A 25,090-nucleotide genomic window follows, 5' to 3' on the forward strand; every position below is an offset into this window, starting at 1 on the left:
CGAGCAGAATATGGACCTGGCTTGCGTGACTGAGACCTGGATCCGGGAGGGTGATACAGTAGCCCTCTCGCAAACAGCTCCCCCAGGTTACTCGGTCTTCCACCAATCGCGGACTAGCGGGCGGGGGGGAGGAGTAGCATTATTTGCACGGGAGGCTTACTCCTTCAGGGCGCTCCCGGCCCCAAAGATTGAGGGTATTGAATGTGCCGGTCTGGCATGGGGGGATGAAGAGGGGTTGGCGATTTGGCTGGTGTACCGTATGCCTAACGCACCGGCCAACGCCTTACCGTCCCTGCTCGAGGCGGCGACAGGCTGGGCGCTGGAGCACCCAAGGCTGATAATCCTGGGTGACTTCAACGTCCATGCTGATGACCCGTCCTCCAGCCAGGCGACGGACCTAGTGTCTTCCATGGCGACACTGGGACTCTCTCAATTTGTTGTAACCCCCACTCACCAGGCCGGACACATGTTAGACCTGATCTTCGCGGCCGGGATTGTAGTGAGCGATATAACCGCAGAGGTAGTGCCATGGTCGGATCACTTCGCCCTCAAGGCCCGTGTAAATATGCCCCCCCCAACCTGTTTAGGCGAGGAGCCGATTATGGCTCGCCCGCGGAGCCAAATGGACCCGGAACGGTTCCAGATGGCTCTGCGGGACCCCTGGCCCTCTGGCGACTCCCTCGATGGCCTGATTGAGACCTGGAATAGCCGGCTCTCTAGGGCCATCGAGGAGATCGCACCTCGGCGCCCTCTGCGACCTCGGACTAAGCTGGCTCCATGGTATACCCCGGAATTACGCCAGCTGAAACAAGGCCTTAGACGGCTAGAGAGGCAATGGCGACGTACTCGTGACGAGGCGATTAGAACATCTTACAGGAAGTTTATGAAGTCCTATGAGATGGCAATCAAGGCCGCAAAGAAAACATACTTTGCGGCTAGGATTGCATCTGCAAATTCGCGCCCAGCCCAATTATTTAGAATAATTCGGAATCTGACTACATTGCCTCAAGGTAATTCAAAAGCTAAGGAATTGGAAATTGGCTGTGAGGCTTTTGCGAAATTCTTTGCGGACAAGGTCCAATCGCTCCGCCAGGACTGCCCCGCCAATTTGGAGGCAGTAAGTGGACTCGAAGCCCAATGCGTGTCTTCTGATTTAACTCTGGATTGCTTCGACCCGCTCAGCTTGGAGGAAGTCGACAGAATTCTTGGCACTGCACGATCCACGACTTGTGACCTGGACCCATGCCCCTCCTGGCTAATTAAGGCCTGCCAGGAGGAATTAAGATATCCTATACGGGATATTATAAATCGATCCCTTTCAGAAGGTGTTTTTCCAACACCCCTGAAAGAGGCATTGGTCCGCCCTCTCTTGAAAAAACCGTCATCAGACCCGGCCGAATTGGCACACTACCGGCCGGTCTCAAATTTGCCCTTTTTAGGCAAAATTATCGAGAGGGCCGTGGCGGTGCAGTTACAGGAATTTCTGGAGGACGCTTCCGTCCTAGACCCATGCCAGTCCGGCTTCCGCCCGGGCCATGGGACAGAAACAGTCCTGGTCGCCCTCATGGATGACCTCCGACGACAACTGGATCGAGGCGGCTCGGCGGTATTGCTGTTGCTAGACCTATCGGCGGCGTTCGATATGGTCAACCATCGGCTGCTGACCCGCCGCCTCGCCGACGCAGGAATTCGGGGGCTAGCCTTACAGTGGCTCTCCTCCTTTCTTGATGGTCGGGGACAAAGGGTGGCAATTGGGGGGGAGCTGTCCCAGAGGTACCCACTTCATTGTGGAGTGCCTCAGGGAGCAGTTCTCTCCCCGATGCTGTTTAACATCTTTATGCGCCCCCTTGCCCAGATTGCACAGAGGTATGGGCTGGGTTGTCATCAATATGCAGATGACACCCAGCTCTATCTACTGATGGGCGACCGGGCTGGTGATGTCCCTACAAATTTGGACCGGGCATTACAAGCCGTGGCTGACTGGCTCAGGCTGAGCGGGCTGAAGTTGAATCCGGCGAAGACTGAGGTCCTTTGCGTGGGCCGTGGCGGACCAGGAGGGGAGATTACTTTACCGGCCTTTGACGGTGCGCCACTGGTACCAGTGCGCAAAGTCAAGAGCCTGGGAGTGCTACTGGAGTCCTCCTTATCAATGGAGGCCCAGGTGGCCGCCACTGCTAGATCCGCCTTCTTTCATCTTAAGAGGGCGAGGCAGTTGGCTCCCTTCTTGGAGCGCACCGACCTAGCAACTGTGATCCACGCAACGGTCACTTCGAGGTTAGACTACTGCAATGCCCTCTACATGGGGCTGCCCTTGTACCAAACACGGAGACTTCAGGTAGTCCAGAACGCGGTGGCCAGGCTGCTGGAGGGACTACCACGGTGGGAGCCTGCGCGGCCTGGGCTGCGGAATCTGCATTGGCTGCCGGTTGTATACCATGTTCGCTATAAGGTGCTGGTTATCACCTTTAAAGCCCTATATGGCCGAGGACCTGCCTACCTAAAGGACCGCCTCTCCCCATATGTGCCCCAGAGAGCACTGAGGTCTAGTTCTCAGAACTTACTAACAATCCCTGGGCCAAGAGAAGTTAGGTTGAACGCTACTAGGGAGCAGGCCTTCTCGGTGATAGCCCCTCGTTGGTGGAACGACCTTCCAGAGATGGTGCGAGCCCTGCGGGACCTGAACCAATTCCGCAGGGCTTGCAAAACATTTATTTTCCAGCTGGCTTTCGAGATAGAACCTGATTAACCCAACGAGCGGACATCTAGCCATCTTGTGTACATTATGATTACAGCATTTTAGCACCTATTTTATATATTTTACCTATTTTAAATAACTTATTTGTAATTGATATATTTAAATTGTTCATGTTGTTTTATGTGAATCATGGGACTCCCATGTCTGTTAGCCGCCCTGAGCCCGCCTGGTGGGGAGGGCGGGATATAAAAATAAATTATTATTATTATTATTATTATTATTATTATTATTATTATTATTATTATTATTATTATTATTATTATTATTATTATCTGATAGCAATGAAGATCCTGTGAATTTAGGGGGAGGTGTTTGTGAGTTTCCTGCATTGTGCAGGGGTTGGACTAGATGACCCTACAGGTCCCTTCCAACTCTATGATTCTAACACACATAATACACCGGGGGTGTCAAACATGCGGCCTGGGGGCCGAATCAGGTCCTTGGAAGCCCTTGGAGGGCTCCTATCAGGCTCCCCAGCAACTGGCTGTCATCTGCTTCCTTCTCCCTCTCTTTTGCTCCCTTCTGCAACACAGCTAGCTTTGCCAGGCTTGCTCAATCGCACAGGAGCTACAGAGCAAAACCCTCTATTTTCTTCATTGGCTGAGGCTCCTCCCTTGGGGAGGAAGGAGGGGAGGCAGAGCTTGCTTTGCCAGGCTCTCTGAATCCCACAGCAAAGCAACTAAACCAAGTCTCCCTTCCTTCTATTGGCTGAGCCTCTGCCCCCTCCTCATCCCCTGGGGGGCGGGAGGAAAGAGCCAGAGCTTCCTTTGTTCAGTTCCCTGGATCCCATGGGAGAGATACAAAGGAAGCACCTTTAAGACCAACCTTTAAGCATGTTTTATTTTAAGGGTTTTTTTAAGAAACTTTTTGTTTATCTGTGTCCTTTAAAAGTTTATCTCTGCTACCTAATCTTAAATACGTACACATATGGCCTGGCCCGACATAGCCTGGCCCAGCCTGACAAGGTCTCATTTATGTCAGATCCGGCCCTCATAGCAAATGAGTTTGACACCCCTGTAATACACTTTAAGATGAAATGATATTACTTCTCTTTCCATTAAATCGCAAACGCTCTACAAAAGAGCCTGAAAGAAACCGCTTGAATGTCCAACTGAGAGCTCTTCTCCTTTCTAGGTAATCAATGAACAGGGGAATTGCCTCCCTCCCGGGGAAGAAGGAGACATTGCTGTTAGAATCAAACCTAAAAGGCCAGTGGGTCTCTTCACCAACTATGTGGTAAGCGAGAACCGGTTTTAGCAGCTATTAGGAGCCTCAGTTTGGAACGGTATAGATAAGTAATAGAGAGCAAACAATGAAACAGTCTTCTCTCTGTCTCAGAACACTAGAAACGAGTGATAGTCAGGCCTGTAGCCAGAAAATTTCAGTTGGGGGGGCCCATGGGAAAAAATTTTGGATGGAGGCCCCCCCCCCTTATCCCTGTGGCTCTGGCGGCTCCACCCCCCTCTGTGCAAAACCTCCCCCTCCCACCCACTCACTCACCAACCGGGTGAAAGAGTAAAGAGCCAGCTCCTGGGACTCTTGCAAGGCAGCCCCCCCCCCGGGCGGCACGATGGGGGGGTTGCAAAGGGAAGGGGTGGGCGGCAGCAGGCTGGCAGAGGAGGTACAGGCTGCCGCGGCGGGCGATGCAATGGGAAGGGGGTTTGCAATGGGAAGGGAAGGGGTGGGTGGAGGCACTGGATGGAGGGGCCCTACAGGGGGAAAGGGGGGTGTAATGGAGGGGCCGTACCCCCCAGGCCTCCCCCCCCCCCCCCCCGTGGCTATGGGCTTGGTGATAGCCAAAAAAAAGTGACTGGCAATTGCTTCCAAAGATACAAAAGGAAGTACTCATTAGGCACAGGATAACGCACAGAATTCACAGTCAACAGAGAGAGCTTTCAAAAAGAACTCGTTTCAAAAGAACAGTTCCAGCTAGGGTGAACACCGCTAGCAAGTTTTCCAGACATGCCAGTTCTGCAACTTGTTGCTAGGATCAGATTGCACTGGCTCATACCTTCCCTTTTCTTCAGCAGGCGACTACCCTGCATTGAGAACAGTAATATCACCTCCAGGCCATCCTAGTGAGGACACCCTCAGATTGTTCTAACAGAAAAGAGGACAAAATAGGAGTCGATTGCACCTCTAAGACCAACTTAGTTTTATTCAGAACGTCCTCGGGGGTCATTAGCTACGCTTTGGCTGTTTTCGCACTCACGTTTTACTGGCGCCACGACCCTCCTGACACCGGCGAATCTGCATGGATTTCGCATCAGAAGCTCCGGCGCTCCCAGAAGCACCGGCTACTTCCGTCGCTAAGCCAGCGCAAACGTTTTCCTGCATCTTTGCGATTTCCGTTTGCGCTGGCTTAGCGACGGAAGTAGCCGGCGCTTCTGGGAGCGCCGGAGCTTCTGATGCGAAATCCATGCAGATTCGCCGGCGTCAGGATGGTCGTGGCGCCAGTAAAACGTGAGTGCGAAAACACCCTTTGTGTTTTTGATGCACTTGCCACACAAGAAGAAAGGGCCCTGCATCAAGGAGCTTACAATCTCACATTTAAGATAAAACCCAGGGAGAAGAGGGAATAAACAGAGGAACAGTCTGTGTTCATTCTAGTAACACATACTTAGCCTGATTTCAATGTGACAGTGGTGACAGGCAAAACTGTCAAGTCGACGGATTCAAGAATGAGTCAAAGTTGATACTAAGTCTTCATTTATTGATAACCGGTACTCAGGCGCAAGCCTCTAGCTTGCTAAGAATGAAACCAATACATTGATACATGGGTTTTAAGATACACTTCAAAAACATTCCTACCGGGGGGGGGGGGGTTACAGGAGGAAACATTCACACACAACTACTAGATACTTTCTCAGGCGATAGCTAGCAAATGCCCTTGAATTGCTATGCAAGGCTTCCTCCCACCTCAGGCCCTGAGAAGGCGCCGACTAGTTCCTTCACACCAGTTACAAATCAAAATAAGAAAAGGGGGGAAGGGAAGCAACTAAGGTAGAACATTAGCAGCAGTGGATCCATTATGATTTTAACTGGGCCTATTGCTTAGGCCATGATCTCCCAGTCTTAAGTCGTTATTAGTCGATCTTGACACCTACCCACCCCCCGCCCCCACCAACAACACTGCACCTGGCTTCATGTCCCATTTGAACTACTGCACTTCATCAGCAGGGCAGGAAGATCTCTGCAAGAGCTACCAGGCTTTGAAAGGCAAAATAAGCAGTTTAAGCAAGACTCTGAGCATATGGAGAGGAGTGACAAGTGGACTGCCTCAAGGATCTGTCCTGGGACCTGTTTTGTTCAACATCTTTATCAGTGGTTTGGATGAAGGAATAGAGGGAATGCTTATTAAATTTGCAGATAATACTAAATTGGGAGGGGTTGCAAACACAGAAGATGACACAGGATACAGGATGATCTTGTCAGGCTGGAAAACTGGGCTAAAACCAATAAAATGAATTTTAACAGGGATAAATGTAAAGTTCTGCATTTAGGTAGGAAAAATCCAATCCATGGTTATAGGATGGGGGAGACTTGTCTTAGCACTAGTATGTGCGAAAAGGATTTAGGGGTCTTAGTGGATCATATGCTGAACATGAGTCAACAGTGTGATGCGGTGGCTAAAAAGGCAAATGCAATTTTGGGCTATATCAACAGAAGTATAGTGTTCAGATCACATGATGTGATGGTATCGCTTTACTTTGCTCTGGTAAGACCTCACCAGGGGTATTGTGTTCAGTTTTGGGCACCACATTTTAAGAAGGATATAGAGAAGCTGGAACGAGTACAGAGGAGGGTGACGAAGATGGTGAGGGGTCTGGAGACCAAGTCCTATGAGGAAAGGTTGAAGGATCTGGGGATGTTGATTTTATAATTTTTATTAATTTTAACTACAAAAAGAAAAAGCATAAGCACAAGTACAGAAACATCAAGAGGGAGGGGGAAACACAGAGTGGGAGATCAGAAACAGAAAGCTGCAAATATATCAGTTACATTTTTACCTCAAAACAAAATACCTAATCCTTTCTACCTGCAAGTATTGAGTTTTCCCCTTATATTCTACCATCTTCATTTTCCATTCTATTTTTTTTTACTAATTACTTAAAATACAAGTCTGAGCTATTCTGTCAGAACTTAAGAACTTCAAACGGATCCCATACTTGGTTTCAAAGCTAGGATTTTATTAGAGAGAACTAAGTACTGGAAGAGACGAGATAACAGTGATGGCGAGGGCCAACACTGGTACAGTTTTATACACTAAAGAAAACACATCACAAAGCCACAATTCACACCAGTGCAAGCACATCTGTCTTCCCACCATCCACTATCAGTAAGGAGGTTACCTCCTTGTTCTGAAGGCCACACGGTTTGGCTTCAAAGGGCACTAGTGTGAGAATATGCAGAGACACACCATAATTCATTCTACAGCCCTAAATATTTTGGATACCAGTAGGGCAAGGTTAATTGCTACATAGGCACTCGGGGTTGTTAAGAGGTTACAACATGGAGTCAGTTTGGTTCAGTTACAATCTGAGCATGAGCAATACTGAAAGTACAAGGCAGATACTGATTACATTACAGAGAAGCCTCAGCAATAGTTACAAGTTCTGACATACTGCCCCCCCTAAGCGCCCCCCCCCCCTGGGGAACCGACTTGGGCTTGTGTGGGTACAGTAGGTGAAACTTTTTCAGCAGTTGCGGAGCGGCTACATCCTGTGACTTGACCCACTCGTCACAGCTCGGAGGAAAGTGTTTCCATCTGATCAAATAATACAACTGGCCCCTCTTTATTCTGGAGTCCAGAATTTCCTGGACCTCATGGTGACTCTGACCCCTCACTGTCGTCGGAGGGGGCGGCGGGGCCCTGGGATGGAACGACGTAGCACCAGGGTCTTTCCGAAGAAGGCTGCAATGAAAAACAGGATGGATCTTACTTAGAGATTTGGGCAGGTCGAGTTCTACGGTTACCTTGTTTATGACCCTTTTGATTTTGAAGGGCCCCAGGAACTTTAGAGCGAGCTTGCGGCACGTTTGTGGGAGGGGGAGGTTCTTTGTAGACAAGAAAACCGTATCCCCCACCCTCAATTCCCACTCGGGGGAATGTTTCTTGTCGAATTGCTTTTTGTATGCTTTTTTCGCTTCCTCCAGGTTTTCCTGAATACCCTTCCAGCCTTCCCGAAGGCCCTCCCACCATTGTTGGCAAGAAGTGGGCTCGGACGGACTGGCGGGGAGGGCGAGCGTGGGAAACGGCTTGCCCTCGTAGCCGTTAATGATTTGGAAGGGAGAGGTTTTGGTAGAGCTGTGAAGGCTGTTGTTATAGCCGTATTCGGCGAAGGGGAGGAGGTCCACCCAGTTAGACTGTTGGAAATTAATAAAACATCGGAGATATTGTTCAAGCAGGCCATTAACCCTCTCAGTCTGTCCGTCTGATTGGGGGTGATAGGCGGAGCTGAGACCCTGTTCGATACCAGCAAGTTTGCAGAACTCCCGCCAGAAGTTGGCAACGAACTGCGTTCCGCGGTCACTAATGACCTTGTCGGGGAACGAGTGTAGGCGTACAATGTGGGTGAAAAAGAGCTGAGCGAGCTTTTTTGCTGTGGGGAGTTGTTTACAGGGGATGAAGTGGGCTTGTTTAGAAAAGGTGTCGACCACAACGAGAATTACTGTTTTTCCCTGTGAGGGAGGAAGCTCAACAATGAAATCCATGGAGACTACCGACCATGGCCGGTTGGCCGTGGGGAGGGGAACCAGGTGGCCCGGGGGTTTACCCCCCCTTCGTTTCGCCATGAGGCAAGTGGGGCAGGCTAGAACGAATTCGGAGACATCTTTTTTGATTTTTGGCCACCAAAACTGCCGGGTGAGTAAATTAAGCGTTTTGACATAGCCGAAATGGCCCGCTAGGCGACTAGAATGGCAGCGTTGGAGGACTTCTTTTCGGAGGGGGCCGGGCACATAGATTTTGTCATTGTGCAACCAGAGACCGTTTTCACTCTTAGTTAGGTTGGGTGGACGGTCCGTTTCTAGGTTGGATTCAGCGAGGAACCGGGGCAGGAGATCTCCGTCTGGAGGGGCGGTCTGTTTTCCCGAGCGGGTGGTGACTCCCCCCGAAATGGCTGACGGGGGAATGAGTGAATCTACAATTTCTTCTCGGAGACTGTCGTGCTGGGGCATGCGTGAGAGAGCGTCTGCTAAGAAATTTTTTGACCCTGGGATGTGTTTCAACACAAAGTCAAATTTTGCAAAGAAGCCCGCCCACCGGATTTGTTTTGCAGTCATTTTGCGGCGCCCGGTGAGGGCTTCGAGGTTCTTGTGATCGGTCCATATTTCAAAGGGTACCCTCGCTCCTTCAAGCCAGGAGCGCCAGGTTTTAAGAGCAAACATGACTGCAAACGCTTCCTTGTCCCAGACCGACCAATTTCTTTGCTCGTTGGAAAATTTTCTAGAAATGTAGGCACATGGGCGAAGCACCCCGTTGTCTCCCCTTTGCATCAATATGGCTCCGATTGCGGCGTCGGAGGCGTCGCATTGAACCACGAAGGGTTTCAACTCGTCAGGATGTGCTAACACGGGTTCTGAGGTGAAGAGGCGCTTTAATTCGGTGAAAGCCTTTTGGCAGTCCGGCGTCCACGTTAAGCGTGCGCCTGGCTTTTTCGCCTCTTCACTTTTGCCCTTGGTTTTTAGGAGTTCGGTTAGCGGAAGCATGACTGTGGCGAACCCTTTGATGAACTCGCGGTAGAAATTTGCGAACCCGATAAAACTTTGAAGCTGTTTGCGGGTTTTGGGGGGTTCCCAATCTAGCACCGCTTGGATCTTTGCGGGGTCCATTGACAGTCCCTCCCCCGACACTCGGAAACCCAGATAGTCAAGCTCAGTTTTGTGAAACTCACACTTTGCCAACTTGGCGTACAGTTTGTGTTTACAAAGGGTGCTTAACACTTTCCTGACTAGTGGAACATGAGATTTGAGATCTTGCGAATAGATAATGATGTCATCAAGGTACACCACCACCCCCTTAAAGAGGAAGTCCCGTAGCACTTCATTAATAAAGTTCATGAATACCCCCGGGGCCCCCTGCAGTCCGAATGGCATGACTAGGTACTCGAATTGTCCTAGAGGGGTGTTGAAAGCCGTTTTCCACTCATCCCCCTCCTTGATGCGGACGCGGAAGTAGGCGTCCCGAAGGTCAAGTTTGGTGAATATCTTTCCTTTCGCTACAGTGTTCAACAAGTCTTTTATCAACGGGATCGGGTAGGCGTTGGACATCGAAATCCCGTTTATCGCACGAAAATCTGTGCAAAGTCTAAGCGTCCCGTCCTTCTTCTTTTGGAAGAGGACGGGGGCGGCGTGGGGGGCTGTGGCCGGCCGTATGAACCCCCGCTTAAGGTTTTTGTCCAAGAATTTTCGGAGTTCCGCTTTCTCCGCCCAACCCATGGAGTATAGTTTTGCCTTGGGGAGCTGTTGCCCCGGGATCAATTCAATGGCGCAATCCGTGGGGCGATGGGGTGGTAGCTCATCTGCTTCCTTCTCGCTAAAGGCCAGTCTCAAGTCCCGATATTCCTTGGGAATCAAAGCGACTTCCTCGAGTGTGAGGCAAGCCCTTTCGTTTTGGGGGGGAGCGTGCGGCCCCCATTCGGGGCGCCAGTGGTGGTGTTCGCACCTCCAATCGGGGAATCGGACGATTTGTTCCGCCCACCTTATGTCGGGTTGGTGGCGGGCGAGCCAAGCCGAGCCCACCACCACATCGAAAGAGCAGGAGGGGGCGATTACGAAAGTTTCAATCCCCCAATGCTCTTCGGTCCCTACCGGGACCGCTTGGGTCTCAAGAGTACACGGTTCCCCCCTCATGGGTCCCCCGTCCATCTGTTGAAACTGCATTGGTTGTGGTAGGGGCGAGGTGGCTAGTCCCAGTGCCTCTACTAAGCGGGGGGTAATTAAGTCTCTGTTACACCCTGAGTCGATTAACGCTCGGGCGTGCATGAACCGCTTTAGGTTTGGATTAAGGAGGGTGACTGCCATAAACAATAAACCCCCAGTGGCTCTCACCGTGAGGAGTGCCGGCTGTTGTTGGACCTGCTTTGCGGCACCCATTAAAGCAGGTCGCTGTCGTTTCCCGCCGACTCGGTCTCGTCCGACTCTTCTGTTGATTCCTCCACGGCCGTCAGGTCGGTGGTAAAGTCCTCGTCAGTCGCCAAGGAAGTGGCGACGCAGCCCCGACTGGGCTCCTTCGAGCGGCTACTCTTTTTCTTTTTCGGCCCCGAGGCGGCCGGTTTCGCCGAGGGTGGTGTTGCTTTAACAGGGCAGTTGGCGGCGAGGTGATCCGGGTCTCCACATCTAAAGCATCTGCGCGCGGCGGTGGGGGTTGAGGTCGCCGGGGTCTTCTTCCCTTCTGCTTTAGTCGGAGTGTGTTTGGCCCCCTTCTTCCCCAACTGCTGCCGTCGCATCCCCACATGTTGGAGATTGGTCTCCACCTCCCCGGCCAGTTGGATCCATCCGACCAGGGTGTCGGGTCTCCCTTGGCTGTAGCAGCGGTCGAGGATGTTCGGGTTCAAGCCATTGCGGAACGCGGTGTACTTCATGACTTCGTTCCACCCCCGGGCTGCTGCACAGTATCCCAGGAACTCAGTAGCATACTCGCGAGTAGTGCGGTTGCCTTGCTCGATGCACTGGAGGGCAGCGATGGCTTTCTCCTCTCGAAGGGGGTCGCCGTACTGGCGGAGCATCGCGTGCAGGAACCCCGCGACGGTTGCTAGCTCGGGCTTCCTTCCCGTGTAGAGCCCCACGTACCACTTGCGGGCCGGGCCCCTCAGCCGGGACGAAATATGGTTTACTCGGCTGGCCTCCGTCGGGTAGTCGGCGCCCCAATGGGTGAAGAACGTGTCGCATTGTATCGTGAAATACTCCACGTCCTCTGGATTCCCATCGAATGTAATCTTCAACTCTCTGCCCCTGCCGTCGCCCCCCCCGGGAGCCGCCGGGCCAGGGACCGCCGGGGGTCCCCCTGGGAGCGGGGCCTGGGGTACCGCCGGCGGCGGCACCGGGCCCGGCGGGGCAGGCAGCACCGGGGCGGGTGGCGCCGGTTGCACCGGAACGGGTGGTGCCGGCGGCGCCGGGGCAGGCGGTGCAGGCGGTGGCGGAGCCGGGGCGGGTGCCACCGGTGGTGCTGGGGCTGGCGGGGCCGGTGGGGCCGCGGGCGGTAGTCCCAGCGGCAGACCTCCTCCTACCGGCGGGACCCCCAGGACCGCAGTCTGCAGGGTTCGAAGCTGGTCGTAGATCGCGCCCAGGTTCTGCTGCATGTCCTCCGCCATCGACACGCGGGACCTGTGCATGTCGTCGTGAATTTCCCGCACCCAGTCGAATAAGTCGTTGCGGAGGGTTCGAATCGGGTCGTCCCCCCCCTCGCGCCCCGGGACCTTCTCCCAGGTCCTCGTCGTCGTCTCCGGGTCCTCCTTCGCCCAACATGCTCCGGTAGCGTTGCTCCGCGGCGTCGATCGCGGCCGTGGACTTCCGCGGGCTCCAGGGTCGTGGGGCAGGGAACGCGTCGACCGAGAAAGGCGCCGGGACCTTAATTTTTCGCCGGACCCCCGTCACCTTCGGGTCGAGCGGCGGATCGTCTGTAGGGGTGGTGGGCTCTCCGCTGTCTGGAACTTTTGCCGCCATCGGACCAGGTTTCCAGTTCAGATAAGCCACGAAACAATGGGATCACTGTTATAATGTCAGAACTTAAGAACTTCAAACGGATCCCATACTTGGTTTCAAAGCTAGGATTTTATTAGAGAGAACTAAGTACTGGAAGAGACGAGATAACAGTGATGGCGAGGGCCAACACTGGTACAGTTTTATACACTAAAGAAAACACATCACAAAGCCACAATTCACACCAGTGCAAGCACATCTGTCTTCCCACCATCCACTATCAGTAAGGAGGTTACCTCCTTGTTCTGAAGGCCACACGGTTTGGCTTCAAAGGGCACTAGTGTGAGAATATGCAGAGACACACCATAATTCATTCTACAGCCCTAAATATTTTGGATACCAGTAGGGCAAGGTTAATTGCTACATAGGCACTCGGGGTTGTTAAGAGGTTACAACATGGAGTCAGTTTGGTTCAGTTACAATCTGAGCATGAGCAATACTGAAAGTACAAGGCAGATACTGATTACATTACAGAGAAGCCTCAGCAATAGTTACAAGTTCTGACATATTCTTCTTCTGCAAACATAGATATAAAAAAAATCACCAAGGTCTCAACACAGAACTAACTGGAAAAGCTTAATCATATTAAAAATACAAACTGACTTGTTATTTTAACAATGTCATCATTTAGCTAGGCATAAAAAACAAATATTTATTTATCCTTCTAACTTACATATTTCAAATGGATAGAGAAAAAGATTAAATTTAAAATAATGTAAAAAGTGGAGAGATAAGGAAAAAAATGGTAAACAAGGAGCATATTAGTTTATCTCAATTTAAGAAATTTCTCCAAACAAACATATTAAGAACAGATCTACCAGATTACAAAATAATTGTGTTGTCTGTCTTCTTAAAAATTAATCCAAGTTAACTGTTTATTTATCTAAATTTCTTTTCAGAATTTTTCAATCCTTTAGCTCTTATGTCCATATTAATCAGAAAGGAACAAACCTATTATGTCCCAAAAATCTCACTTTGCCTTTTAAAATCGAATATCTTGCTGAAAGTTCCATATTATCCAATTACCTACAGAGAGGGAAAACAATTTAAAATCCCTTCTTCCTGAAAGTTTTCCACGTTTTGGTTTTTTTGATGAAATGTGCATCCTCTCTCCTTAATGCAAGCACTCCTCTCAGTAACAATAGTAAAAATCCCACGGCATTAGATCCTCTCAAAAAAACTTCAAACAGCCTTAACTTCCGGTTCTTCTTAATAACTGCGCCATAAGGATCTATTATAGTTTTCTTCTTTTCGTTTCCCAACGAATCTTTTTCCGTTTCCAACTCCACAGACATCACCAAGATCTCTTTGTCACTCTGCCCATGTAGATTCAAGTTTTCACTAGCTATGAACATAAAAGCTCCCATTTGCTTTTTTTTATCAGCTCTGTTAATAAACAAAGGTCCTGCTTTAGAGAAAATATGATATCCGTTGTATCTTTTTTATGAAACATTTTGCTTTGTGATGCCATTTTACTCCACAGAATAACTCAATCTAATAATCAAAGTTGAAAAGTAACTCAGAGATCCAGTTAGTCTACACTTCCAAATCTCCACCAGCCATATATCTTGATTGTTGCCATTTCAGTTGCACACAGATGACAAATACCAATCTCTTTGGAATATATTTCACTTATTGAGACCAAATTATAACCAAATAATAGTCTCTTTATCATTTATTCAATCATAATCCAAGTCGATTTAAGTATCTATATTCTGTCAAATTCAGATTGTTGCTGGCATTCAAAGTTGTTCTTTTTATCTTTTGGAAGCTGGATTCACGGGAAAGTGTGGGGGGGAATTCACCTCTCTCCCCCTTCCTTTGAACTGACCCGTTTATTTTTATGGAAAACAACCCATTAGCTGATGGCATGGAAAGCAATCTTACTTGCAGAGTAGAATTGCCATGTTTGAGGGAGGAAAGCAATGAATCAAAGGCTTGTTAGCAGAAAAGAAAGCAAGCGGTCGGGTGTTCACCTCTTTCTGCCGTAATGGCGATCATGGCCGTGGAGCACACAAGAAAAACAGAAATAGCCACCGCTGTATCCCTGTCTCCCTGCAAAAGCACCATGCCGAAAGGAAACCCCTCCAGGGTCTCCCCTAGAGGTGCCATGTCTGTGGCCACTCTCCAACAGCCCGACTCAGGGGGGCCCCAAGAGACAAGCTCTGCGGACCCCCGCTGAGCTCAAGGCGACGGAACCCAAAAGTCAGGAACTGGGGATGTTTAGCCTGGAGAGGAGGCGGCTGAGCGGTGATATGATCACCATCTTCAAGTACTTGAAGGGCTGTCCTATACAGGATGGTGTGGAATTGTTTTGTGGCCCTGGAAGGTAGGACCAGAACTAATGGGTTGAAATTAAATCAAAAGAGTTTTTGGTTCAACATTAGGAAGAACTTCCTGACAGTTAGAGCGATTCCTTAGTAGAACAGGCTTCCTTGGGAGGTGGTGGGCTCTTCTTCCTTGGAGGCCTTTAAACAGAGGCTAGATGGCCATCTGACAGTGATGAAGATCCTGTGAATTTAGGGGGAGGTGTTTGTGAGTTTCCTGCATTGTGCAGGGGGTAGGACTAGATGACCCTAGAGGTCCCTTCCAACTCTATGATTCTATGTAAAGTTGCATGGGGAATCACTGTTGCTTTGCCAGTGAGCCCCACATTTAAACTGGGATTAATTCCCATACTAGGCAGGACTAACAGGCTGTGCCAAAGAATTACAGAGAAGAGGGAGGGTTGCAGGAGAGGGATTTGAAAAACATGAGAGAAACAACCTCAAGTAGGTGTTCAGGAAGGTAGTTCCCAGCATTACATATATGAGCCCATGAGCAAGAGCTAGACTTCGAGAGACCATTTCATTATTTTTTCAGGATGATCCAGAGAAAACAGCCTCAACAGAGCGTGGGGACTTCTACATCACAGGGGACAGAGGACTCACAGATGAAGATGGATATATCCGGTTTATTGCACGAGCTGATGACATTATCTTATCTGCTGGGTATCCTATTTCTTAACATGTTGCCTAACTCATAGTGAGCTGGTCACCCTGATTGGCAAGTTGAAAAAAAGAGAATAATACTGTGACGTGTTTACTAAAATAATATACTTTGGATATGTAAACAGTATTTTATGGTAAAACATTTCCATATGCAAAATTGTCATTTGCAACCTTAACACAGACCGTGGCGCAGAGTGGTAAAGCTGCAGTACTGCGATCTGAACTCTCTGCTCACGACCTGAGTTTGATTCCGGCAGAAGCTGGATTCAGGTAGCTGGCTCAAGGTTGACTCAGCCTTCCATCCTTCCGAGGTCAGTAAAATTAGTACCCAGCTTGCTGGGGGAAAAGTGTAGATGACTGGGGAAGGCAATGGCAAACCACCCCGTAAAAAGTCTGCCGTGAAAACGTCATGATGCGACGTCACCCCGGATTCGTTAACGACCAGTGCTTGCACAGGGGACCTTTCCTTTCCATTAACATAACCATGAATACAATTTCATATTCATTCAAACAATTGGAATTTATATCATGCCCACATTACTGATTGATATAAGAAGATGACATTGGATTTGTATAAACAAAATTCAGTGATCAATAGTCCAATTTCACAATGCACAATGTTCATTTTTAAGTTTGTTTTTGATCTACATCCCAACGAAGGAAAAGCACTATGGAATTATTTTTTTTTGCATAAAATACTATTTACATATCTAAAGTATATTATTTTAGTAATCACATCATGGTATTATTCTCTTTTTTGTAATCTGTCTTTTCCATGATTCTCACTTATTTCTCCCTTGTTGGCAATGCAGAAGTTAAAATGCAACCACGATGTGCCAGTGTTGGCTTTGAGTCTGTGCCACCACTTACATTAACATAGATTCCACTGACAGAAATTGAACTCGCCTTCAGAAAAGAAATGGAATCTAGTCAAGGATTCATAAATGGGCACAGAATCATGATACAAAATCATAACTTTGCATTCAGTCTTTTGCATGCACAATTCCTTCATGCAAAGGTGGCTCCACAGCCAAGGGTAGGGAAACACAAAAACCACAATGAAATAACTTGGTAGGACCCTATTGGCCCATTACTATGATGGATGTATAAATCTGCCTATCACAGGTATTGTTTCAAACGAGCTCCAACCCTGTTGCTAGGCATATTCCCATTCTCCACAAATACAATAGCCACAAGGGATCCAGGGGAGAAGAAGAAAGTGAGAATTGGTTTGGAGGCAGTATTTAAGGACTCAAACATTCATAGCATTGTACCACCAACCCCGACCTGGATAGCCCAACCTTGTCAGATCTCAGAACCTAAGCAGTGTCCACCCAGGTTAGTATTTAGATGGGAGACCACCAAGGAAGTCCAAGGTTGCTTCACACAAGCAGGCAATGGCAAACCACCTCAGTTCATCTCTTGCCTTAAAAACCATATGGGGTTGCCATAATTCTGCTGAGACAGCACCAGCAGCTGGTTAATGCTGCCCCAAAGATGAGTCAGTGGGCACCAAGCTCTTCCTGCGGGCTCACAGACCAATTTGTTCATAATTTCCCCTTAGCCAAGAAAAAACGTTCAGCTCCAATAACCTTTATTGGCATGATATCGCACATAACAAGGAACCGATCCATTCATCACATAGCAATTTGCAAATACATTAAGCGCCTCCTAGATGCTAAATATAAAAATGTTGAAACAGTTTTAATTTTCAATTGGTTTCGAGTTGACAACAGGAAGACAATTTTATATTTGTCGGGATCCGCAGTTTGCTCACTCAGACAGGGGTCAATGAGTATGGAGCGTAGGTCAGAGGAAAAAGTACAGTTTAGGAATACATGTTCAAAAGTTTCTATCTCTGGACATGCACAAGTGCACCTGAAAAAATGTTCATGACAAGGGGGGGGGGGGCTTCTGTTCTGTCTTTGGTGACAGATTTTTCCCCCAAAAAAAGGATATTATCCTGCTCAGCAAAAACCACATCACTAGTTCATTCTCATTAACTACATTTATATTTCCTCTCTTCTCATGTTGTTCCATCTAAATCCCACATCATCTGGCTAAGTTTAAAATAAGTTCAAATGATACTTGCTTTAACAAGGAAGCAAATATGAACAATGCAATCCTAAGAACCCTGTCTTTGGAGTAGGCTTCATTGAACAGACCTGGAAAGATTCTGAGCAGAACTGATCAGCCTGTGATCCTAAGTGGGTCTGCCTGGAATCCTGCTCTGGTCTATCCAATGGAACTTACTCCCTGAATAGCATTCTTAAGCTCACACTTAGTTATTCAGGCAATTCTGAATATCCCCCAGAATAAAGATGACGACATTGGATTTATATTCCGCCCTCCACTCAAGAGTCTCAGAGCAGCTCACAATCTCCTTTATCTCCCTCCCCAACAGACACCCTGTGAGGTGGGTGGGGCTGAGAGGGCTCTCACAGCAGCTGCCCTTTCAAGGACAGAGTCTCAGAGCAGCTCACAATCTCCTTTATCTCCCTCCCCAACAGACACCCTGTGAGGTGGGTGGGGCTGGAGAGGGCTCTCACAGCAGCTGCCCTTTCAAGGACAACTCCTACGAGAGCTATGGCTGACCCAAGGCCATTCCAGCAGCTGCAAGTGGAGGAATGGGGAATCAAACCTGGTTCTCCCAGATAAGAGTCAGCACACTTAACCACGACATCAAACTGGCTCTCAATGAGACAGAATTAGAACAAATTCAGGTGGACAGCCATCCTGGTCTGAAGCAGCAGGGCAAAGTTTGAGTCCAGGGGCACCTTTAAGACCAACAAAGTTATATTCTGGGTATAAGCTTCCACATGCAGGCACAGTTCTACAGAATGAGAACATTTGCTGTTACAGTCAGGGTATCAGATCATGAGTGAGACCAGATGAAGGGTGAAGAGAACCGGTCTTTGGTTCACTATCCAGGGCAGCCTGAGTGGGGATGCCAAAGCAAGAATATTCCCCAATTCCTGTGCACTGCCCACTTGGGATTGTCCCAGAGCTCTAGCCAAAGATCTGGTGCTGAAATCCCAAGTTCAACATACACGTCATGGCCCATGCAAGGCCAAACGTCAGAGAGATTGCTTGCCAAGGCCAAAACTCTTCCTTTATGTCTCAGGTACCGCATTGGGCCATTTGAAGTGGAAAACGCTTTGGCTGAGCACCCGGCGGTGGCAGAATCGGCTGTCGTCAGCAGTCCGGATCCCATCAGAGGAGAGGTAACAGGACTGATAGGAATACATAAGTAGGAGTCAGCTTGCCCTCCAAGGTCCTGCACACAGGCCGTAACAGGCCCTAAGCTCAACAGTAAATACTTATCAATCTCATTTTTCGTCTTCCAAAGAATTCAGGACAGTGTGCGTAGTTCTTCCTTCCTCCATTTTTTCCTCACGACAAGTGCTCGGGGCGGGGGGGGGGGAGGTTTAGTTGTGAAACAGCAACTGGCCTCTGATCCCTTTCCTGAGCTTCCCGCTTGGGCCTCCAGGGTTCTGCTCTGGCACTGGGATCTTCTCAGCACTGAACTGGCAGCACTGTGTGTGCACAGAGTCCCAAGCCCATAGCTAAAAGACTCTCCACTAGCCACAGTAATTCAGTGCTGACAACTGAAGAGGCTTGAATAGGAAGAATTGACTTTTTGAGAGAAATAAAACTGAAGGAGGAATTTGGGGGTTAAAAGAGGTGAAATGAGAAAAGCAGTGTTATCTCTTGGCTCCTCCAGTCACTAACAACAAGTATTAGAAATCATTAATTGCACTGTTGGTGTGTAGCACTTTGAGTGTTGGACTTAGGGCCTGGGAGACCATGCTCAAATTCCCCATTCTACTATCACGCTCTACCTAACATACATAATAAGGTAGTCATTGTGAGGATAAAGTTGAGGGGAGGGAGAATTGTGTTCTCCTAGTGGGGAGAAAAGCAACATATAAATATCTCAATAAATGAATATTGCCAATAAATCGCCAAGAGAATACTTAAACGGGCATGTAACAGCAGAGCCAAAGAATCACAAACTGATTTTTTATAATGCATTAGAGAAACAAATGTTCAGGATCACATACAACCTTATTCTATATCCCCCTTAGAGTAGTGATATGAACATACTCTTACTAAGAATTCAAAAAGCATAGATTTTGATATTACAAAGAACCTTATTTGCATTTGATTTGGCTGTAGGTTGTGAAGGCATTTATCATCCTGACTCCTGCCTATCAGTCACACAATATGGAGAAATTAATTGTGGAACTGCAGGAGCACGTCAAGAAAGTTACCGCTCCGTACAAATATCCCCGGAAGGCAAGTACGGCACTGCTGCTTCTCAATAATGCGCTGCCAAGGTTGCCGGGTTGGTAGTTGTGTTCACTCCATTTGCTGCTGTAGCAAAAAGAGGTATTTCTGTTGCCTTAAAGACAAAGTGAGTCTGGGACTGAGCCTGATTCCAGGGGAAGGCAAAACAGGGCCCATGAAACAAGCAACTGATATATATATATATATATATATATTTTTGCTGGATCCCTGGGTCTTGTGGTGGAGGGGCTGTGGCTCAGTAGTGGAACAAAAGGTGCCAGGTTCAGTCCTTGGCATCTCCAGCTAAAAGGACCAAACAGTGATGACATGAGACCCTGGGGAGTACTGCCAGACTGAGTAGACGATGTTCCAAGAGTCTGACTCAGTATAAGGCAGCTTCTTCTGTATGTCTAGCCATCCCCCCAAAAAGTCCAAGAATTCACAACTGATAAATGAAACAAAAGAAAGAATTCACAACTGATGATTGCAGCTCCGAATCCAAGTTCATATGCTCAGATGCTCTCTTCTTTATTGTCTCAAATTAGATAGAGTTTGTTCAACAACTGCCCAAGACGATCTCTGGCAAAATCCAAAGGAAGTTGCTGAGGAAGAAAGAGTGGGGAGCGGCCTGATTGTACTCCAAAGCAAGCAAGGGGGAAAAAAGGACTGTTTTTTTTCTACCATTTTGGCTGTCCATTTTGCTGCTATCATTAACTAAGTCCCATTGCCTTGAGGGCCTGGGGTGGGCAGCAGGGTAATAGAACATTCATTCTTTATTGACACTCATGTAAATCTATTATCGTTTAGGAGATCTGGGCATATGAGAACATGTGATCAAGTTTCCAACTATTCCTTAAGCCTTACCAGAGTTCTTTTCAAACTGTGAGATTGACCCCTGCCCAATTTGGAGGAGTGGGACACCTATAAGCAAGGAATGGATAATTCCCAAAGCAGAAAGGGCCTTCCTTCCTTCCTCAGTCAGGAACTACATTGGTTAAATCCCCAGGGCAGACCCTCAGTGCCCAGCATCCCAGCCTGACTTGAGAGAAACCAAGTTGAGGGCCAATGAGTGTTTCCTTTAAAAACAGGTCCTCTGAAGGGTACCCTGGACTGCAGATGACAGCATATAACCAACACGTGAGAACAGGGGTCACTTTGTAGAAAAATAGGTGGTGGAGCTCATCCAGTGATGGTTATGCAGCTGCACCTACTATTCAATGAACAAGGTGAGGAGGAGGAGGGGGAACCCTCAGAAAGGTTCAGTGTTCCTGTGAGCTCCTGCTGAATCTGAGGCCTGCATGAGAATATCCACACCTACAGAATAAGACACAGGGGAAGTACTACCACATTATATATCCTTTTGATGACTCACACTTAATGGTGTCTTAGCAATATTTGCTTTCTTTACAAGTGCAAAAGCAAAACCTTTTGGAAACTTAAAAACAAGAAGCAAAGAAGTAGAACCCCTGAATGCCAAGGCGTTGGAGCCTACCAGGGTGTGATCTTGCCCAATTCCCCTCTTCACTGAGATCTTGCCCAGTATCGCTTTTTATCCATGCAATCCCCTAGCCCCTCTCTTCGACCAGTGGAAAAAGTTGGCAGGATCCAACCCAACATGTTTCCATCTTCAGCCGTCTAGCATTTCTAAACTCAAACTGTAAATGTAACTCCAAACATTCTCTCTGCCCCTTCCCACTAGCCTGGAAAGTATGATTGTTCAAATGTTCCAAAAGCCTGAAAAAGATCCTCAGCCATTAGAACATCTTCCATCATCAGCTCCCATACATGCACCTTCCTGGACCAATTATTTACTATTTATTTATTTAAAAATTTGCATCCTGCCTTTCTAACCTTACAAGGGCCACCAAGGCGGTTAACATGCATGATAAAATCACATTTTAAAATTGCTAGTCATTTACTTAACCAAGGATTCTTAATCTAGCATCCAAAGTCCAAGAGAAGACCATTAAGAGCACATCTTCCATCGTTAGCTCCCACTGCTGGAGCTTCCTGGACCTATTGCCAGACATCATCTCAACCAAGGATAAGGACCTAGCAGCCATAACAATTTTTACACTAGCTGGGAGCAACCTGAACTATCCCATTTAGAATCCTAGAATGGGAAGGGACCTCCAGAGTCATCCAGTCCAACCCCCTGCACAATGCAGGAAACTCACAAACACCTCCCCCTAAATTCACAGGATCTTCAATGCTGTCATTGATCTTCATTGTTTGAATGGGTAGGAGAATTCATTCAACATTTGCAAGAGCAGCTAGAACCAAAATCAGTCACCTTGAACCAAGATGAAAGACAGGATATAAATATTTTAAGTAATGCATTTAATTAATTAGAATATGTTAAGTCATAAAACACTCGGTTTGCATCAGCCCAGAAGCATCACAAAAGCAGGCACTCGATTTCTGAAAAGCCAAAAAGTAGAAAACACAATAGACACACACACAAGCACATCCTGAAACCTGGACGCAAGAAATATTGGTTGGAAAGAACGTAAGATCTAAGTCAACATTTATCAGGATCTGCCCTGGTTCTATGGAGGACAGAACCTCCCTCTCTCCTCTGCTTCCCCTGCCAAATGCAAGGAACACATGAGATCAAAATACTTAGAGGAAAATCCTACTCCCACCATCTAGCATGACACTATTCAGGGTGGCAGACAGAGCTGCAGAGCCAGGGGGCTTCCACCTCCAGTACCCTCCACAATCACCCCTGAAACCCCCCCCCCCAAGAGGGGCAATGGCTAGTCTCAGCAGAAACCTAGGCTAGCAGTGGTAGGGCACAACTAGCAGCATGGAGCATTCCCTCATGTAGTCAGCAAGCAAAGGTAGCTGATCACAGAACTTTGCCAAGATCAGGGCCCCAATCGAGTGAGAAACAGGGAGGGACAGTGGCTCAGTGGCAGAGCATATGCTTGGTAAGCAGAAGGTCCCAGGTTCAATCCCCGTCATCTCCAACTAAAAAGGGTCCAGGCAAATAGGTGTGAAAAACCTCAGCTTGAGACCCTGGAGAGCTGCTGCCAGTCTGAGTAGACAATACTGACTTTGATGGACCCAGGGGGGACTGATTCAGTATAAGGCAGCTTCATATGTTCACATGTTCAAACCTCCTAGTTTCTTCAGTGAGAAACCCTGGCCAAGGAGAAACCACAAGACTCACAAGTGGTGCATATGTCTTCTTCCATATCATGAGCAACCAAGAGACAAGCTGACCAGAAAGAAGGCCTGAAGCATAACAGGCAGGAGGGTTGTGTAAGCGATAACTTGGGGGTGAAGGCCTGATTAGGGGAAAGTGGCTATTTGCACTTAATTAAAAGAACCAGCTAGTCTGGGGATTGTCTTCTCACTTAATTATGAAGCAATTGCTGGTTTGCCTCTCTCACACACACACACAGCAAGGGAGATGGACTACGGCTTGTATTTTTCACAGCTGAGCACACAAGCGCACCTGCCCATGACCAAGCCTGGGAAAACAGCAAACTGGTTTTGATTGCAACTCTCTTTCAGCAAAGCTAATTGAGGGGGTTAATTGGCAAGCAAAATATGGTTTCCCAGGAGAAAGGGTGCCAAGCAGCAGAGCCAACCAGCCTGATCCCTTTGAGTTCTGTAAGGGAGAACACCATGCGTTTAGGATGGCTAAGCCTTTAATTGCAGCTGGGGAGACTGGGTTTCTCTTTCGCTGCACCTGCGGAACTGGCACCGCTGAGCCATGGAAGCGACACTCTCATCCTTGAGTTCTGCCTCTTGGACTCCCCCAGAAAGTGCAGAAGGAGCTTGGATGAGACAAGAGAGTGACATCTCCACTCCTAATGAGTTCCCGGGGGGGGGGGGGGTGGCTGCTTATTTGCTACTTGAAGTGAGCCCTTTCCTACAGAGGCCAACTTAACAACAGAAAAACAAAAGCAAAAGCTTTAATTCTCCAGGGTTCCTAAGGCAGCCAAGCTGCAGTGGGGTGAGGCAGAATCTACCCCAACCTAGTAGCTTCTGGCCAAAGCCAGTCTTCAGACGCACAGGCGTTTTTGCAGAGGGAGAGCTGTGGCTCAGTGACAAAAGCACACACACAGCATGCAGAAAGTCCCAGGTTCGAGTCCCAAAGCCTCCCTTTAAAGCAGGGGTGGCCAACGGTAGCTCTCCAGATGTTTTTTTGCCTACAACTCCCATCAGCCGCAGCCATTGGCCATGCTGGCTGGGGCTGATGGGAGTTGTAGGCAAAAAACATCTGGAGAGCTACCGTTGGCCACCCCTGCTTCAAAGGATCTAATTGCAGGCCTGGCAAAGACCCTTCCCTGGCCCTAGCCTTGCTTGGATGATAGCAACCAGCTGGAATGGACCAAGACCATTGCACAGGTTCTACATTAAACTCTGTGTCCCAGCGTATATTTCTCCCCAAGCCATGCCAATGCTCAAGAAACTCTGGCATCCTCTCCAACCAAACAGAGCCCTGCTGCTGCTGTGCCACCCTGCCAGCATTATGCACGGATGGAGGCCCTCCGCCACCAGCAGTAGGCCATCTGTCATGACCAGATGTAAGCCAACGGAAGACGTTTGTTTATTTTGAAGAAAGATACACTTAGGTAAGTGCAGAAGGCTGAAATACAGTGTCAACAGTTCCGTCCTGAACAGCTGCCAATGTGCACTCCAGAGGGCCTTGTGCTCAAGCCCAGATGTGCCCTTTTCTGCAGCTCCCATAATCATCTGGGCAGGCCTCGGATTCAGCGGGAGCCCACGGGAACGCAGCAGCTCCTGATCCTTTCTGAGAGTTCCACCCCGCAGTTTTCTCTGAATCAGAGACTCAGAGCAGCTTACAATCTCCTATATCAGGGGTGGCCAACGGTAGCTCTCCGGATGTTTTTTTTGCCTACAACTCCCATCAGCCTCAGCCAGCATGGGGCTGATGGGAGTTGTAGGGGAAAACATCTGGAGAGCTACCGTTGGCCACCCCTGCCCTATATCTTCTCCCCCACAACAGACACCCTGTGAGACAAGTGGGGCGGAGAGGGCTCTCACAGCAGCTGCCCTTTCAAGGACAACCTTTGCCAGAGCTATGGCTGACCCAAGGCTATTCCAACAGCTGCGAGTGGGGAATCAAACCCGGTTCTCCCAGATAAGAGTCCGCACACTTAACCACCACACCCAAACAGCTGTGTCAAGCCTGTCCCTTCCACGCCATCTCCAAAACATCAGCATAGTGGCGAAAACAGAAGACCTAGAGGAAGACTCCATTCCAATAGCACCTTAGAGACCAACACGATTTTCCGGATATATGCTTTTAAAAGTCAATCAGATACAATGTTGTATCTGGCGAAGGGAGCTTTGATTCCCACACACTTCTACCTTG

At 48.5% G+C, this 25,090-nt stretch overlaps 1 protein-coding gene and 1 long non-coding RNA gene across 2 annotated transcripts in view; one reads left to right on the plus strand and one right to left on the minus strand.

Annotated features, from left to right (window-relative positions):
- LOC132588514 (uncharacterized) overlaps nucleotides 1-25,090 on the minus strand; it is a 125,388-nt gene that overhangs the window by 75,634 nt on the left and 24,664 nt on the right. The window lies entirely within an intron of this gene.
- The window catches only part of LOC132588510 (acyl-coenzyme A synthetase ACSM4, mitochondrial-like), a 110,250-nt gene that overhangs the window by 16,645 nt on the left and 68,515 nt on the right, over nucleotides 1-25,090 (plus strand). Inside the window, exons 9-13 of the mRNA XM_060260917.1 lie at nucleotides 3,890-3,991; nucleotides 15,320-15,447; nucleotides 18,572-18,671; nucleotides 19,627-19,746; nucleotides 20,283-20,389. Coding sequence (XP_060116900.1) covers nucleotides 3,890-3,991; nucleotides 15,320-15,447; nucleotides 18,572-18,671; nucleotides 19,627-19,746; nucleotides 20,283-20,369 — 537 coding nt within the window. The 3' untranslated portion in view covers nucleotides 20,370-20,389. Of the gene's footprint in view, nucleotides 1-3,889; nucleotides 3,992-15,319; nucleotides 15,448-18,571; nucleotides 18,672-19,626; nucleotides 19,747-20,282 lie in introns of the transcript that reaches the window.

Source organism: Heteronotia binoei, chromosome 20 (genome assembly GCF_032191835.1).
Source record: "Heteronotia binoei isolate CCM8104 ecotype False Entrance Well chromosome 20, APGP_CSIRO_Hbin_v1, whole genome shotgun sequence".
NCBI lineage: Eukaryota > Metazoa > Chordata > Lepidosauria > Squamata > Gekkonidae > Heteronotia > Heteronotia binoei.